Raw genomic sequence first — 17,455 nt, 5'->3', positions numbered from 1 at the left:
AATCCCCGACTGGTTCACAGATTGAGCGGTTGTGCGTGGACATTGCCGTCTTTAAAACCGTCAACGTCTACAAGCCTCTGCCCTTGCGAATCACACCAGCGCACCTCCCAGTATTTCCCCACCCCTGTCTCTATGCTGGCGACTTCAATTGTCAGCCCGAGGATTGGAGGTACAGCACCAATACATCCGACAGAGAAAACATGGCTGCTTGGGCAGCTGAAAACAGCCTGGCCCTGTTGTATGATCCCAAGGGCACCACAGCCAGCTTTGTCTCCGGTCGCTGGAAAACTGGGACAAATCCTGACCTGGCATTCGCGAGCATCGGCGTTGATAATCGGCTCCCTGATAAGACACGTGCTAGGAAAGTTCCCGCGGTCCCAACATCGATCATCGCTGATAACCATGCCTAAACTCATGGACCTAATCCCGAGCGAGCCGGTGAAGCAATGGAACTTCTGAGAGGCCAACTGGAAATGCTACCAACTCCTCACCCATAGATCCACGAGGTGCCTCCCACCACAGTGCTCGGAGTGCCTGCATTAAGCCTTCTTTTGTTAGATGTCCGGTGCTCACAGAGAGGACTAAAAGTATGAAAAGAGGGAGTCTTGGAGCACACAGATCATCTTTTAATCATAAACTTCATTTGGTGCGACTTCACCAACGTTTGGACTTGTGTCTTTTTCAAGGTGACCTCACACCAACAACGTGGACGAGGCGTACCGGGAACTCTGCAGCGTACTGGTGAAAGTGGCCAAAAGATCCATCCCACGCGGACGTCGTAACAGCTACACACGGTGCTGGGATGCGGAGTGCGAGAGTCTCTACTGTGCCTTCCTCCAGGCCCCCCCAGGAGCTGAGTCAGACAGGCTTGCCTCAGCCCTGCTGTCTAGACTCAGACGAAGGAGACAAGAGCTCTGGGAGGAGGCCATTAACTCCATCGACATCTCACACTCCAGCCGCAAGGCATGGAGCATCCTTAACTACCTCACTGGTAGGTCCAGACACTCACACTCCAGACCCCAGTCACTGCCCCATCTCTTCAAACAAAATTGCATCACAATTTGTGAAAAGTGGGACATATGAGGGCAAAGACTGCGAATCGTCATGCCTCGTGGCAAAAGAAGTGTCTGACCTCTGCAAGGCCACAACTCCTAGCAGCAGTAACATCTCCGGTGAATTCACACCGGAGGAGTTCGCTGCTGCGCTCCAGCATGTAAAGCCAGGGAAAGCTCCGGGGCCTGATTCTAAGATCAACTCAAGATCCCTAAAATCTGGAGAAGAGCCCTAGTTGTCGCGATCCCTAAGCCGAACAAGCCTCAAGGGGACCCCAAGAGTTACCGGCCAATCTCTCTGTTATGCATCTCCTTCAAGATCCTCGAGCCCCTCATCTATGCCCGAGTCAAACCAATCATCGACCCGCTGCTCCCACAAGAGCAGGCCGGGTTCCGACGTGGGAGATCGACTGTAGATCCAGTCACTTTAATGACTGGAGACATCGAGGACAGCTTTTCAGCCAAAAAGAAGGCCGGAGCCTACGACACCGTATGGCACCGCGGCCTTACCTGCAAGCTGCTCCGCCTGTTGCCGGACAGGCACATGGTCAGCATGATCATGGAGCTTGTCTGAAACAACAGCTTCACCCTCACCACCGGTAGCGGACAGCGAAACCGATTGAGACACCTGAAGAACGGCGTCCCCCAGGGATCTGTCCTGGCTCCTCCTTTATAACATGAACTATGCCTACGCAGACGACCTTGCACTGGTGTACTCCGCTGGAGACTGGCAGGCCGAGGCGACTGCTCCCATCAGGCTGGGGCCCCGATGCAAAAACATTGCGTACGGCAGCCCTAGCCCTAGTCTACTCGACCAGTGAATATTGCGCACCAGTGTGGTACCGTAGCGCTCACACCCGCCTCATCAATCCACGATCAACGAAGCCTTTCGGATCATGACAGGATGCCTGCGTCCCACTCCTGTGGACAACCTTCCCATCCTTGCAGGCATCCAGCCCGCTGGCCTCCGCCGCACAGGAACCACAGCACGTCTCGCCTGCCGGGCTGTGGAGCCTAACCACCTGCTCCACGAGTCTCACTGCAACAGCGGAGCCTCCCCTGCGTCTCAAGTCAAGACACCCTTTTGTGCCTGCAGCACGGGATCTCCTGCAGCAATGCATCAGCGAAGCAGGATGGGCGGACTACACCTGGCGTGTGGAGTGAGAGGCGAACACCTCCAGACTCTGTGATTTCATCCCGGCCGCTGGTCCTTCCCCTACCGGGATGGACTTATGCAGACCGGTGTGGGTGAGGCTTAATCGTGTCCGGACCGGCGTTGGATGCTTCTGCTCATCGATGCACAGATGGGGCCTGGCATCCTGTGTGGCGTGTGAGTGTGGCGCCGAGGAACAAACCGCAGACCACGTCATCCAGGACTGTTCGATATATCGGACACCCAACGGAATGCATGGCCTGATGGTCGTGGATGACGAAACAGTGACGTGGCTCCTGGAGGTGTGCCTGGACATATAGCCCGGGTGACCCCTCACCCAGGCTCGGGGTGGTAAAAGGATAGGCCCTTAGCCCCGAGCCTGGGGGGAGAGGACGAATCATCCAACCTACCCATATGAAGAAGGAGAGATGAGGAGAGATAGATGCTGGAGACAGAAGAGATGAGGAGAGATAGATGATGGAGACAGGAGAGATGAGGAGAGATAGATGCTGGAGACAGGAGAGATGAGGAGAGTTAGATTATTAGATGGAGACAGGAGACATGCGAAGAGATAGATGATGGAGACAGGAGAGATGAGGAGAGATAGATGATGGAGACAGGAGAGATGCGGAGAGATAGATGATGGAGACAGGAGAGATGAGGAGAGATAGATGATGGAGACAGGAGAAATGAGGAGAGATAGATGATGGAGGCAGGAGAGATGGATGGTGGAGACGGGGGATGGAGCATCCAAGGAGGCCAGGACGCTGTGAGGAGACTAACATGAGTTACAGAGATGGAACAGGAAATGGAGAGAGAGAGGTGAGAGAGAGAGGAGTGACACCAGCCTCCTCACCAATGCCAGGGATGATGTGGAACTGGTCGTTGACCTTCTTGTCGACGGCAGTGGTGATGATGCGGACCTTGGGGAAGGCGTAGGCCACGGAGTGAACGCCCATCTCCGCCATCAGCAGAGACAGCAGGAAGATCTTATCCTCCTGGACATCATGGTCCTGAGGGAGAGAGGGAGAGAGAGAGCCTGAGCCTAACTCCAAAAAATGAATGGAGGTGAATGGGCAGTCATGTTTGGGTGGCCCTGTGGCGCCCCCCTCGGGTCACAGCCAGAGGGGGGCTGTTGGATGCACTCCGGGATCTCCCCCCACACACACCCGAGATTAAACCCTGTGTCTCTAGCACCCCCACACAGGGAGCTGGCTTCGCTCCAAGTTGTGTTTAAATTTGTGGATCTGCCCTGTGATTCGGATTCGCTCCAAAATGTCATGGGTTCTAAATAGAACCATGCTACACCCCTCCACCAAGTTTCATGAAAATCGATCAGGTAGTTTTTGTGTAATCCTGCTAAAGAACCAATCAACCAACCAACACACGCCACCGTAAACATTACCTGCGCTGTCGATAGGGCAGAGGTAATAGCACTGCATCTGCTTTGCATTGTTGTTAATAAAATGTTAATTGTTAGTAAAAAACTGACTGGTGCACATTGAGTCTTTGTCGGAAAAATGAGGAGAGTCATTTGTTTGTGTTGTTTTCTGGGTTTACAGAACTGAAAGATCGTGCTCAGGGCTTCAACTTTTCACACAGTTTAGAGCTCCAGGAGTTAAATACTATTTACATATGTTCATATTCATGAAGAAACTATCATGTTTCTAACTATCATCACAAACTATCATCTGTCCTCGTGCAGATTCGCCTCATCAGACCATCCTGACAGCTCACATTCTGTTTCTCTCCACAGATCAATCTGGACAAGCTCCATAGAGATCCGTTTGGGCCTGAACAGAATTTGGAGGTGCCAATCAGCATCACGGGAACTACTGGCAGCTGGGGGCGTGGTTTAGACGGTGTACTGTATGATGACAGCGAGAAACCAGACAGTGATAGACGGATAGCTCATCATATCACCGGCCTGTATTTTTTTTTTAAGTCCCTGCCCTTTTTCAAACAGTTTCCATCGCAGCTTTCCCAGATGGTTGAGTGAAATACACCGTCTGGTGCGTCAAGTTAGCTGCAGAGTCCAAGTCCTTACAGCTCTCATAACTGCAAATGGAAAGGCTTTCAGGAATGGGGGGTAGGTTGGATCATTATTGTGTTACCTCAACCGGCGATAGTCTTGAACATTCATTTTTATATATTTATATATTTTAGTTTGAGATTGGCACTTAAACCTACAAAAGAATCTAAACTTGCAAGTGTTTGAAGCTCTGGTTCTGCGGTGTTGAACATGAGGCGAGTGTGACAAGTTGTGGGTCTGTGAAGTGCTGTTTGTTTACTTAGCTGCCATGGACCTCGGCCGCGGTGCTGAGTCCACCTGCTAATGTTTACACTCCACAAGACCTTAGAGGACCTTGGCCTCACTCCGCGTGTTTATATTTCACAAGAGCTTAGAGGAGCCCATCAGTCTGTTTCATCCCATTTCTCTCTCTCCCTCCCCCCCCCCCCCCTCCCCCCCACCAGCATATATAGGACCCCAACGTAGTGGAGCATTGTAGAACCCACCAGCAAAACTCTGATGGCCATGAGGGCGGCCGCCCCGGTGGACACGGTGCTGTCCATCAGGATGACGTAGTCCTCACTCAGGTCCCTGGGCAGACGCAGGTAGTGCAGCTACACAGGGCACACCGTTTACAATACACACCACATACAAAACACACACGCACAGGACAGACAGTTTACAATAGACGCCACATACAACACACACACACGGCAGACACAGTTAACACACACAAACATACACACACGACAGACAGTTAACACACACACACACAAACACACACACACGACAGACAGAGCTTAGATTAGAGAACACATACAGAGAGAGAGAGAGAGAGAGAGAGAGAGGAGAGAGAGAGAGTGTGTGTGAGAGAGAGAGAGAGAAAGAGAGAGAGACAGAATGGGAGAGAGAGAAAGAGTGACCGAGAGAGGGACAGAGAGAGAGTGAGAGAGAGATAAAGAGAAGAGAGACAGAGAGAGAGAAGAGACAGAGAGAGAGGGAGAAAGAGAAGAGAGAGAGGGAGAAAGAGAGAGAGTGAGAGAGAGACAAACAGAAGAGAGACAGAGAGAGAGAAGAGACAGAGAGAGAGGGAGAAAGAGAGAGAGAGAGAGAGAGAGGGAGAAAGAGAGAGAGAGAGAGAGGGAGCTCTGACCTCAGGTTCTCCAGTGTCATGGTTGGTCTGGATGAGGATCTTGCCCAGGCGGATGTCTTTACACACAGCCATCAGAGCCTGCTCCATGGTCTCCCCTGCCCTGAGGATAGACACTCCTGTGATCTACGCGCACGCATGCACACGCACGCACACACACGCACACACGCACGCACACACGCGCGCACACACGCACGCGCACATGCGCACACACGCACACACGCACACACACGCACACACACACACGCACGCACGCACGCACGCACACACACGCACACACACATACAGATACACATACAGACACACACACACGCACACACGCACATACAGACACACACACACAAACACACACACATAAACATACAGATACACATACAGACACACACACACACACACACACACACATACAGATACACATACAGACACACACACACACACACACACACACACACATACATACATACAGATACAGACACATGGACACACACACACACTCACGTTAATTGAATTGAACGTTAATTGAATTCAGCAAACAGTTTCTAGATACACATCTACTGAGGAGCCTGAAGTACACAAACAATGAGAGGCACTGAAACGCAGCAGCATTAAATTGCAATCATTGATTTTATTCTCATTGTCAAAACTAATTAAAAACACCTGATATCAGATTGTTTCACTGAGCCACAGCGTCCTACTTCAAAGACTCACCCCTACCGGTGGCCTGTCTGTTGTTATTCCAGCATTTCTGCCTGTGTTGTCGATAGCCAGCCTGTGCCTTTGCTCCGCTCCCCGTGCCTTATATGGCTCTGTCCGTTCGTTTTAGCTTTTCATTTGTAAACAAATTTGCGCAAGTCCCTTACTGCCATCTAGTGGTACAATAAAATCAATGAATGCTTCTGGGTGTTGATGGTTCTCAGACTAAGACAGTGTTAAAGGTATACTATGTTATATGTGGATTAAAATAAACCTTTTTTCAAAAAATAATACATCCATAGGGCTTTGCGAAGGCTGCAGAGTAAAAGTATTGCTTTTCCATAAAAAATGATATTTTGTCTGAAATTATTACATTATGAAATTTTGACGGACCGACAATGACACTCTGTTGATATCATACCAGCCAATAGTATTACAGCGTTGGTACTGCGCGCTGGGTTGCCAGGTACTATTCTAGCTTCACCACTGTGAGATTAGCACTAGCCACGTTATACTTCCATGAATTAGCAGCATTATAGATGTTGGTTAGCATCAAGTGTGTGTGCGACTATAAAACGGCAGCTTTTCCGTCCACTTCCGGTCACTCTTTTCAACTAAACGTTTAGTAAAATGGCGTTTCGTCGTCCTGCTTCTCCGCCAGAACTCTACGATCGGCTTGTTGGTACCTGGAATATTGTGTGCAATATGCCTGAATATTTATCCGATTTTGAGGATATAGAAGATGACTTAGAATATGATGGACGCCGATCGTAGCGTAGAGAATGTGAGCCGCGAGTGTAGCCTACAGACGGAGAATAGCCAGTTTGCGCGCTGTGCGCATGCGTGCTGGAGCAAGTGGGGAAGCTATTTCGTTTCTAAAGACGTTTCTAAAGATCATATTACAGAGGCATGTGAAAAACCACAACAAGCCCTCGCTCTATGTAAGCACAACTAGCCATTCATAAAGACAGATTGATGAGAACAACTGTTTCGCTGCAGAAAATAGATTTTTTAGAAGCTGCATTCCCAGTGCCCCGTCCGCCGCCATTACATGGATATACTGGCTCGCGCTGTATTTTAAATTTCTTCTACAGGCCTCCGAACTACACCAAAGTGATCTCGGTGAGTCAAACGTCTTATAATATGCCGTAAATAAGGTCCAGGTTGTCAAAAACGAGCATTCTCCATTAAGCGTTCAGTGTTGATGGTTCTCAGACAGTAAGTGTTAAGCGCTGGGTGTTGGTGGTTCTCAGACAGTGTTAAGCGCTGGGTGTTGGTGGTTCTCAGACAGTGTTAAGCGCTGGGTGTTGGTGGTTCTCAGAGTGTTAAGTGCTGGGTGTTGGTGGTTCTCAGACAGTGTTAAGTGCTGGGTGTTGGTGGTTCTCAGAGTGTTAAGCGCTGGGTGTTGGTGGTTCTCAGACAGTGTTAAGCGCTGGGTGTTGGTGGTTCTCAGACAGTGTTAAGCGCTGGGTGTTGGTGGTTCTCAGACAGTGTTAAGTGCTGGGTGTTGGTGGTTCTCAGACAGTGTTAAGCGCTGGGTGTTGGTGGTTCTCAGAGTGTTAAGCGCTGGGTGTTGGTGGTTCTCAGACAGTGTTAAGCGCTGGGTGTTGGTGGTTCTCAGAGTGTTAAGCGCTGGGTGTTGGTGGTTCTCAGACAGTGTTAAGCGCTGGGTGTTGGTGGTTCTCAGACAATGTTAAGTGCTGGGTGTTGGTGGTTCTCAGACAGTAAGTGTTAAGCGCTGGGTGTTGGTGGTTCTCAGAGTGTTAAGCGCTGGGTGTTGGTGGTTCTCAGACAGTGTTAAGCGCTGGGTGTTGGTGGTTCTCAGACAGTGTTAAGTGCTGGGTGTTGGTGGTTCTCAGATAGTGTTAAGCGCTGGGTGTTGGTGGTTCTCAGACAGTGTTAAGTGCTGGGTGTTGGTGGTTCTCAGACAGTGTTAAGCGCTGGGTGTTGGTGGTTCTCAGACAGTGTTAAGCGCTGGGTGTTGGTGGTTCTCAGACAGTGTTAAGCGCTGGGTGTTGGTGGTTCTCAGACAGTGTTAAGCGCTGGGTGTTGATGGTTCTCAGAGTGTTAAGCGCTGGGTGTTGGTGGTTCTCAGACAGTGTTAAGCGCTGGGTGTTGGTGGTTCTCAGACAGTGTTAAGCGCTGGGTGTTGGTGGTTCTCAGAGTGTTAAGCGCTGGGTGTTGGTGGTTCTCAGACAGTGTTAAGCGCTGGGTGTTGGTGGTTCTCAGACAGTGTTAAGTGCTGGGTGTTGGTGGTTCTCATGATGGTTCTCAGACAGTGTTAAGCGCTGGGTGTTGGTGGTTCTCAGACAGTAAGTGTTAAGCGCTGGGTGTTGGTGGTTCTCAGACAGTAAGTGTTAAGCGCTGGGTGTTGGTGGTTCTCAGACAGTGTTAAGTGCTGGGTGTTGGTGGTTCTCAGACAGTGTTAAGCGCTGGGTGTTGGTGGTTCTCAGACAGTGTTAAGCGCTGGGTGTTGGTGGTTCTCATGATGGTTCTCAGACTCACCCTCTTCCCGCTCAGCCTCTTCCCCTGGTAGACGGCACCCTGGGGAGTCTCCACCAACACGGGCTGCAACGTTAATGTATAGATGTAGACACCAATGTTAATGTTGATATACACACCACGTTAATGTATATAGACACCAATGTTAATGTATAGATGTAGACACCAACGTTAATGTAGATCAATCATTCAATCAATCAATCAATCACCTTTATTAATTGGACACTGGTCCATATGAAAAACACATACAACAATATAAATACAAGACAGGGTACAAAAAAGGGTTTAAAACTCAGTGTAGAAGCACTAGTACCAATATGTCCAGAAGTGGGAACCGTATCTTACAGCGCTAAACTTGGGGTTAGACAGCATCTGGATGACTTGATTCTGTGACCCATTTAAGCGGCAAGAGAATTTATACATCAAGTTCCTAAGCAGAGCCTCAAAGGTGCTAATTCTTGCCGTGCTGAATAGTTCACTGGCACTGCTCCACCTGGGCTTGTTGAAAAAGATTCTGAAACACATTCTGAAAGCTCTCCTTTTTAAACTTCACCCACAAGGGGGCAGTATACAGCAGGGTACAAAACGTTCTAAAAAGATTGAACTTCACATAATCGGAACACCAGTAAAATCTCCTAGCCAGCATATTAGCCTGTGCATAAAACATGCAGCGCTGTCTATACATGTCATCATCATCTAACATTAGATCCCTAATGATATGACCCAAGTACTTCAGAACCACACTCTTTTTAGCATTGTATTGCCAATCAAACGTCACACCATAATAAGAACAGATATTCAGCAGCTGTTGAAACCCTGCACTACTAGGAGAAATAATAGCTCGGTCGTCGGCATACATGAGACGGTTGACCACAGTGTTACCAATCATACATCCAGTATTACAACCTCTGAGTTGGTCAGAGAGATCATCCATATAAACATGAGAGAGGACTGGAGAAAGAATCCCTCCCTGGCGAACTCCGTTCCCAACACCAAAAGGAGCAGAGACCTCCGTCCCCCATTTGACCTGCATACTCTGACTGGAGTACCAGAATGACAGAAGCCTAGTTCTGGTATTAGGCACCCCCCTTTGACTCAATTTTAAAAACAGTTTATGGTGATTTACCCTATCAAAAGCCTTAGAGGCGTCAATAAAACCAAGTAAAAACAGAAGAATTAGCTCTTCTATATGTTTCAACCATCTCTTTCAGAGCAAAAATACATAAATCTGTACTGTGCTTGGGCTTAAAGCCAAATTGATTGAGATATACACACCAACGTTAATGTAGATATACACACCAACGTTAATGTAGATATACACACCAACGTTAATGTAGATATACACACCAACGTTAATGTATAGATATAGAGACCAAAGTTAATGTATAGATATAGACGCCAACGTTAATGTATAGATATAGACACCAACGTTAATATAGATATTCACACCAACGTTAATGTAGATATTCACACCAATGTTAATGTAGAGATATACACACCAACGTTAATGTACAGTATAGAGTAGATATATGTGAGTGTGAGTGAGTGAGTGAGTGAGTGTGTGTGTGTGTGTGTGTGTGTGTGTGTGTGTGTGTGTGTGTGTGTGTGTGTGTGTGTGTGTGCGTGTGTGTGTGTGCGTGCGTGTGTGTGTGGCAGGTCCACTCACCTTGAGGGGCAGGAAGGAGAGGGCGTGCTCTATGAGGAGCCTCATCAACCTCTTAGAGTAGAAGATGAACTCGTCTCGATTAGTGTCCTTATTCCTACAGGAGGCAGACAAACAAGGAAGGGCAGAGAGAGAGAGAGAAAGAGGGGAGGAAGAGAGATAGACAGAGGGTATGCTAAGTGATAATATGCTAATGTCCTTTCCTGGCTATTCTGACCCAATTCTGTGCGCAGAGGAAATTCTCTGTGAACCAGCTGTGGACGAATGTCGCTTTATGGACTGAGACGGATGTGTTCAAATTTCAATACGCAATCTTATGACAAGGTGGTATGTTCCAATTGGATGCGTACTGCGCGCAAAGTACGTACTTTCTAGGGGCAACTGTAGTACGTACTGGTAGTAAAAAGAAGAAGTATGGGATGCGGAACGCAGCCTTGGTGTACAGTATGTTCAGTGTTAACGGTGGCGGCAGGCAGATCGAGAGGTAGAGCAGCCGGTTGGGGATCACAAGGTCCCCGGTTCAATCCCAGCTCACGGCAGTGTGCCGAAGTGTCCGTGAGCATGACACTGAACCCCAAAATCGCTCACGTGCGGCACAGTACCTAGTACTGTCACCTCACAGCAAGAAGGTCTCCGGGCCTTTCTGTGCAGAGTTTGCATCTCCCCGTGTTCGCCTTCCTCTCAAAGAACCCAATATTAACCAGGACCTGGACTGAGCACTTGGACTTGATGAACGATGGCTGCCCACTGCTCCTGACTGCCCCTGGAGGAGGACAGCTAGGATGGGAGAAATGCAGGGAACAATTTCCACCGGCGACCTGATTGAGTGTGTGTGTGTTGAGTGATGTGTTGCTGCTCACGTGTGCTATTGTGTGTCACTTGCCGTGTGGTGAATTAAAGACGCTATTATCCCTCATTATTACAAAATGCTAATGCTAAGTCATTTTAAAGGTCAAAGGTGAGGGGCGTGGCCTCCTACCTGATGATGGTGTGCATGCCGCGGACCTGCGGCGTGGTTGCCATGACGCTGAGGGTCGTGGGGAGGGGCTGGCCCTGGTGGGCGGAGGCCAGAGCAGACCTGCCACACACACACACAAACACACACAAACACACACACACAGTCACAGCACTGCCCCCCGGTGGGGACACCACACTACTGCACACAGTCACACAGCATGCACAGCCAAGCCAAGCAAGGGCCCGGTTCTTCAGACAGAAGTTCCAGCAGCTGTAACTGTGTGTTGATTCAGGGTTGATCTGGACCTGCAGTCCTGGACACTAAAAACAGTTCTGTCAGAAGAAACCGGCGGAGAGGAGAGGGTTGGACAGACCACAAGCCTGCTGACTACACAGCCTGACCCTAACCCTGACCAAACCTTGACCCTAACCCTGACCAAACCTTGACCCTAACCCTGACCAAACCTTGACCCTAACCCTGCACAACCTCCAAGAACCAGACCGAAGAACACAGTCAGAGGCGAAAGGTCACCAGGTGTTTTACTCTTTTCCCTCCTAAACATTTACTACAATATGATTGGAAGACAATCCCAGACAGCCAGAGTGGGGGAGGGGCATTAGGGCATTCTGGGAAAAGCATCTAGTTCTGGACCTCATGCCACAAGGCCCGTCAGAGTAGTAGGAGTTCTGATCTAGGCTCTACATTTATGTGGATTATAATCTACAATAGGCTAATTACTGTCTTTTACAGTAAAATAGTCAATTATGCGTATGCTTGGATGGCGTGATTCCATTGTGAGAAGATGGATGTGTTGTGTGTAAGCGTAGCTACATACTGTATGAAGCCAGTGAAACATGCTGGTTCAGTAACCATGTCTGTACAGTGAGTTGGATGCACTGTTATGGACAGTAGAGGTCAAAGCTGGGTAGACTCAGCAAATAGTCTCCTCACAACTAACCCCAGATTAAAAATACTGTCTCCTCACAACTAACCCCAGATTAAAAATACTGTCTCCTCACAACTAACCCCAGATTAAAAATACTATCTCCTCACAACTAACCCCAGATTAAAAATACTGTCTCCTCACAACTAACCCCAGATTAAAAATACTGTCTCCTCACAACTAACCCCAGATTAAAAATACTGTCTCCTCACAACTAACCCCAGATTAAAAATACTGTCTCCTCACAACTAACCCCAGATTAAAAATACTGTCTCCTCACAACTAACCCCAGATTAAAAATACGTCTCCTCACAACTAACCCCAGATTAAAAATACTGTCTCCTCACAACTAACCCCAGATTACAAATACTGTCTCCTCACAACTAACCCCAGATTAAAAATACTGTCTGCTCACAACTAACCCCAGATTACAAATACTGTCTCCTCACAACTAACCCCGGATTAAAAATACTGTCTCCTCACAACTAACCCCAGATTAAAAATACTGTCTCCTCACAACTAACCCCAGATTAAAAATACTGTCTCCTCACAACTAACCCCGGATTAAAAATACTGTCTCCTCACAACTAACCCCAGATTAAAAATACTGTCTCCTCACAACTAACCCCAGATTAAAAATACTGTCTCCTTACAACTAACCCCAGATTAAAAATACTGTCTCCTCACAACTAACCCCAGATTACAAATACTGTCTCCTCACAACTAACCCCATATTACAAATGTGGTCCCCTCAGAACTAACCCCAGATTAAAAATACTGTCTCCTCACAACTAACCCCAGATTAAAAATACTGTCTCCTCACAACCAACCCGATTAAAAATAATGTCTCCTCACAACTAACCCCAGATTACAAATACTGTCTCCTCACAACTAACCCCAGATTACAAATACTGTCTCCTCACAACTAACCCCAGATTACAAATACTGTCTCCTCACAACTAACCCCAGATTAAAAATACTGTCTCCTCACAACTAACCCCAGATTAAAAATGTGGTCCCCTCAGAACCCAAATTTAATTTAATTTAATTAAAGTATCTTATCTTACCCCAGATTACAAATACTGTATCCTCAGTCACAACTAACTCCAGATTACAAATACTGTATCCTCAGAACTAACTAGCCCCAGATTACAAACTTCTTAACACTACAGTTACAGTATAAGGGATTAACAAAAAACAACTCAAGCAATTTGTTAAGAAGAAAACCAATTTCAAATAAATAAAAAAAGATTGGCAATGACTGCAAACCCATGTTAGCGTTGGTTCTGAAGGGAGAAGTTAGCAACACAGTTCTGGAAATCTGAGGTATTATTGAGGCAAAAGGAAGATGCAGGAAGTGATCTCACATATCCCAGCGCTGCTTCCTCTGGGCGAGGTGAACACGCCAAAACAAGAGATGAGGCAGAAGAGAGGAGAGAGAGAGAAAGAGAGAGAGAGAGAGAGAGAGAGAGAGAGAGAGAGAGAAGACATCTCTGTTAGATAGCAGCAGAGCAGACTTCCTGTGACGAGGCGGAGGACGTGTCTGTGGCTCTCTGGAGACCTGTGCGTGTGTGACGGTAGACCCCTGTTAAGGGCGGGATTCGAACCGACGCTCTTACGAGCTCTTCCACTCGCGAGGCAGACAATGCGCCAATCAGGACGTCCATCTGGGAGGGACCGTCAGCGCTCCTTTGAGGAGTGAATTTACCAGCTACTCACTACCACTACCTCGGACTCACTTCCACAAGGGTTTCACAATTCACTCGGTTACGTGTGTGTGTTTGTGCGTACGTGTGTGTACTCGAGTTGTAGGCCTTTTGATAATCAAACACTAATCTCAAGTAAATGTGATGTTAATGTTTTGTCTTTCCATGTCAAATCATCCATTACACCTACCCACTATTTAACACTCCGACGAGGGGCTCAGTCAAGCCTGTTGTCTGGAAATCTCCTCCATTACACGTGCATTTCTTTGACTTGTGGAGGGCTGAGAATGACGTCCTCGCCTCCAGATGAGCGTCACGGCATGGCGAGGTCAGGACGCGGGAGAGGGCCGCTAGTAAAGCCGCTGCAACGTGATCAATCTGGCACTGAGTAACTTCAACCACGCCCCACCAGAGTACTGCATGATTGACAAACAGGCAGGCGGTGACAGAGCTGGGCGGAGCCACAGAGATGCCCTCCCCCTGGTGACATCAGAGCTGGGCAGAGCCACAGAGATGCCCTCCCCCTGGTGACATCAGAGCTGGGCGGAGCCACAGAGATGCCCTCCCCCTGGTGACATCAGAGCAAGGCGGAGCCACAGAGATGCCCTCCCCCTGGTGACATCAGAGCAAGGCGGAGCCACAGAGATGCCCTCCCCCTGGTGAAATCAGAGCAGGGCGGAGCCACAGAGATGCCCTCCCCCTGGTGACATCAGAGCAGGGCGGAGCCACAGAGATGCCCTCCCCCTGGTGACATCAGAGCAGGGCGGAGCCAGAGAGATGCCCTCCCCCTGGTGACATCAGAGCTGGGCGGAGCCACAGAGATGCCCTCCCCCTGGTGACATCAGAGCTGGCAGAGCCACAGAGATGCCCTCCCCCTGGTGACATCAGAGCTGGGCGGAGCCACAGAGATGCCCTCCCCCTGGTGACATCAGAGCAGGGCGGAGCCACAGAGATGCCCTCCCCCTGGTGACATCAGAGCTGGGTTTGAGGGAGAGAGGCAGCCTTTTAGCTCTACACACATAAAGCACATCCAGATATTTGATAAGGAAAAGAAATAAGTCTAAAAGGTGAGTAAGATACTGACAGACTGGACACGTCCATCTCAGTCTGTCCCGCTGCTGAGAGGAGCGGAGAATAAGCGGCAGAGGTACCAGCGCCAGAGTGAGGGAGACAAGGAGAGAAAGAGAGAGAGAGGGAGAGAGAGGGAGGGAGAGAGAGAGGGAGGGAGAGGGAGGGAGAGAGAGAGGGATGAGGTGTGAGTGAGTCATACCTCACTGTGATTTCACGCTGGGACGATTAGAGAGCATTCAGTTCAGGGTTTAGGAAGTATTTCATTACACACGCACGCACGCACGCGCGCACACACACACACACACACACACACACACACAAAGGGAGAGAAATAAAAACAAAGCCCATGAAATGAGACATTCACCTCCCCCCAAAAACAAACAAAAAGCTAAATACCCCCCTGACACCTGTGACGAAGGAGCGAGGCTCCGTCTCCCCGCCAACGCCCTCGAGCGACGGCGTTCCCGGCGCTTTTACCATGACAACGATATTCACCACACACTCGGGTTTTCCCCATGAATCAGACGTCCGGCGTTGCGTGTGATAAGATGTGTGATTGAGCTGTATAATTCCGGTGTAATGCGGCGGGCGTCTTCACGCCGTGGGACGTCCGGGGGGGGGGGCGGGCCGCGCCCGGCGCTCTGATTCAATATCAAGGCCCAGTGCACAGAGGAGGATTCACTTTGGAATTTGCATTTTCTTAGGCAGTAAAAGAAAAGAGGCGTGTGGATTGATGTGATTTCAGCACCGGCTCCCCGGGAGATCTGTGTTGGCTTGACTTGCAGCATATCAGTGTAAATACTTCACTATAATAGTTAATACTATAATTATATACAGTGTGTATATACAGTAGTGTTGCATATATTGTCATCCACAACAGTAAATGGGCCTAAATGTGCCTGTACCCCAACTACAGTATGTTTCTAACAATGCGATTATGCTCACGTTCTCTTTGACGCGCGCGCACAGACAACCTAGCGAATAAAAACAAATGTGCAAGCGTGCGCACGCTCACAGGAGCTACAGGAAGCTCCGGACCTGGAAACCTGCTTCTCTTCCACCCTCAACCTCCTCCTGACCCCCTGGACGGCTTCTCTCAGCCCACGTGAGTGGAGCTGAACACTCGTCTCTCTCTGCACAGCTGTCATCAGTCTGATCTAGGTGCTGCCGTGTTCAGTCCTGAAGGAGCTAGTGGTAGTGGTGCTGTCGTGTTCAGTGTGTTGGTGTTGCTGTGTTCAGTCCTGACAGAGGACGGTAGTGGTGTTGCCGTGTTCAGTCCTGAAGGAGCTAGGGGTAGTGGTGCTGCCGTGTTCAGTCCTGAAGGAGCTAGGGGTAGTGGTGCTGCCGTGTTCAGTCCTGAAGGAGCTAGGGGTAGTGGTGCTGCCGTGTTCAGTCCTGAAGGAGCTAGGGGTAGTGGTGCTGCCGTGTTCAGTCCTGAAGGAGCTAGGGGTAGTGGTGCTGCCGTGTTCAGTCCTGAAGGAGCTAGGGGTAGTGGTGCTGCCGTGTTCAGTCCTGAAGGAGCTAGGGGTAGTGGTGCTGCCGTGTTCAGTGCTGACAGAGCTTGCTGTGTTCAGTCCTGACAGAGGACGGTAGTGGTGTTGCTGTGTTGAGCTAGCTAAGGTATGGTATGTTATGAATAGTGTTGGGCTGTGTTGAGCTAGCTAAGGTATGGTATGTTATGAATAGTGTTGGGCTGTGTTGACACCTACCTTCTCCAGCTGACTGTGGACGTGCTGCACGATCAGGTCCAGCGCTACGAAGTTCTCTCCCCCTGAGGACGAGGAAGGACACAAGTACACATACTGTACACGCGCACAAACATCCACACACACACAGACAGCCCCCCCACACACACACACAGCTTTCAACGATGGTCTGTGCAGGTACGTGACCCCTCACCTCTGGGGACCACGATGTCGGCCAGCTGCACCGTGGGCTCGATGTACTGCTCAAACGACGGCTTGACGAACTTGTTGTACTGCTTGATCACCCCGTTGATGTCGCGGCCCCGCTCTAAAATGTCCCTCTTCAGCCTCCGTACCAGACGGATGTCCGAGTCCGTGTCCACAAACACCTTCATGTCCAACAGCTGGGGAGAGGAGGGGGCAGATACATGAGGGATACGACGACTAGTTACGTTCCTGACAGGGGGGAGAGAGAGAGAGAGAGAGAGAGAGAGAGAGAGAGAGAGAGAGAGAGAGAGAGAGAGAGAGAGAGAGAGAGAGAGAGAGAGAGAGAGAGAGAGAGAGAGAGAGAGAGAGAGAGAGAGAGAGAGAGAGAGAGAGAGGGAGGGAGAGAGAGAGAGAGAGAGAGAGAGAGAGACTCAGCGCCCTCACCTACAGAGAGGTGAATCTAGAAAGAACTCCCCTCAGCCAGCTGGTTCTGGGGCTGTGAACAGTAACCCACCCAAATTATAAGAACACAAAAAGATAATGAACTTGACATATTGGAAAGAATCATCCAGGAATCAGAGCAGACTGGAATGCTAACCAGAGAGTGTCTGACCGCGGTGTCTGGTCCAGAATGGAGAGTATCCTTGACCGTGCCTCTGTA

At 49.3% G+C, this 17,455-nt stretch overlaps 1 protein-coding gene across 2 annotated transcripts in view; it reads right to left on the bottom strand.

The window, feature by feature from the left end:
• Positions 1–17,455, bottom strand: part of LOC311321639 (uridine-cytidine kinase-like 1) — a 47,321-nt gene that overhangs the window by 2,321 nt on the left and 27,545 nt on the right. For both annotated transcript variants that reach the window (XM_084453641.1, XM_084453642.1), the window contains exons 6-14: positions 16,802–16,991; positions 16,612–16,673; positions 15,102–15,118; positions 11,204–11,302; positions 10,228–10,321; positions 8,565–8,627; positions 5,370–5,492; positions 4,723–4,830; positions 3,062–3,218 (exon numbers count right to left, since the gene is read on the bottom strand). In XM_084453641.1, coding sequence (XP_084309767.1) covers positions 3,062–3,218; positions 4,723–4,830; positions 5,370–5,492; positions 8,565–8,627; positions 10,228–10,321; positions 11,204–11,302; positions 15,102–15,118; positions 16,612–16,673; positions 16,802–16,991 — 913 coding nt within the window. The remainder of the gene's footprint in view (positions 1–3,061; positions 3,219–4,722; positions 4,831–5,369; positions 5,493–8,564; positions 8,628–10,227; positions 10,322–11,203; positions 11,303–15,101; positions 15,119–16,611; positions 16,674–16,801; positions 16,992–17,455) is intronic.

Source organism: Borostomias antarcticus (assembly GCF_949987555.1).
Source record: "Borostomias antarcticus genome assembly, chromosome: 19".
Classification (NCBI taxonomy): domain Eukaryota; kingdom Metazoa; phylum Chordata; class Actinopteri; order Stomiiformes; family Stomiidae; genus Borostomias; species Borostomias antarcticus.
This window is presented reverse-complemented; position numbering and strand designations above follow the sequence as displayed.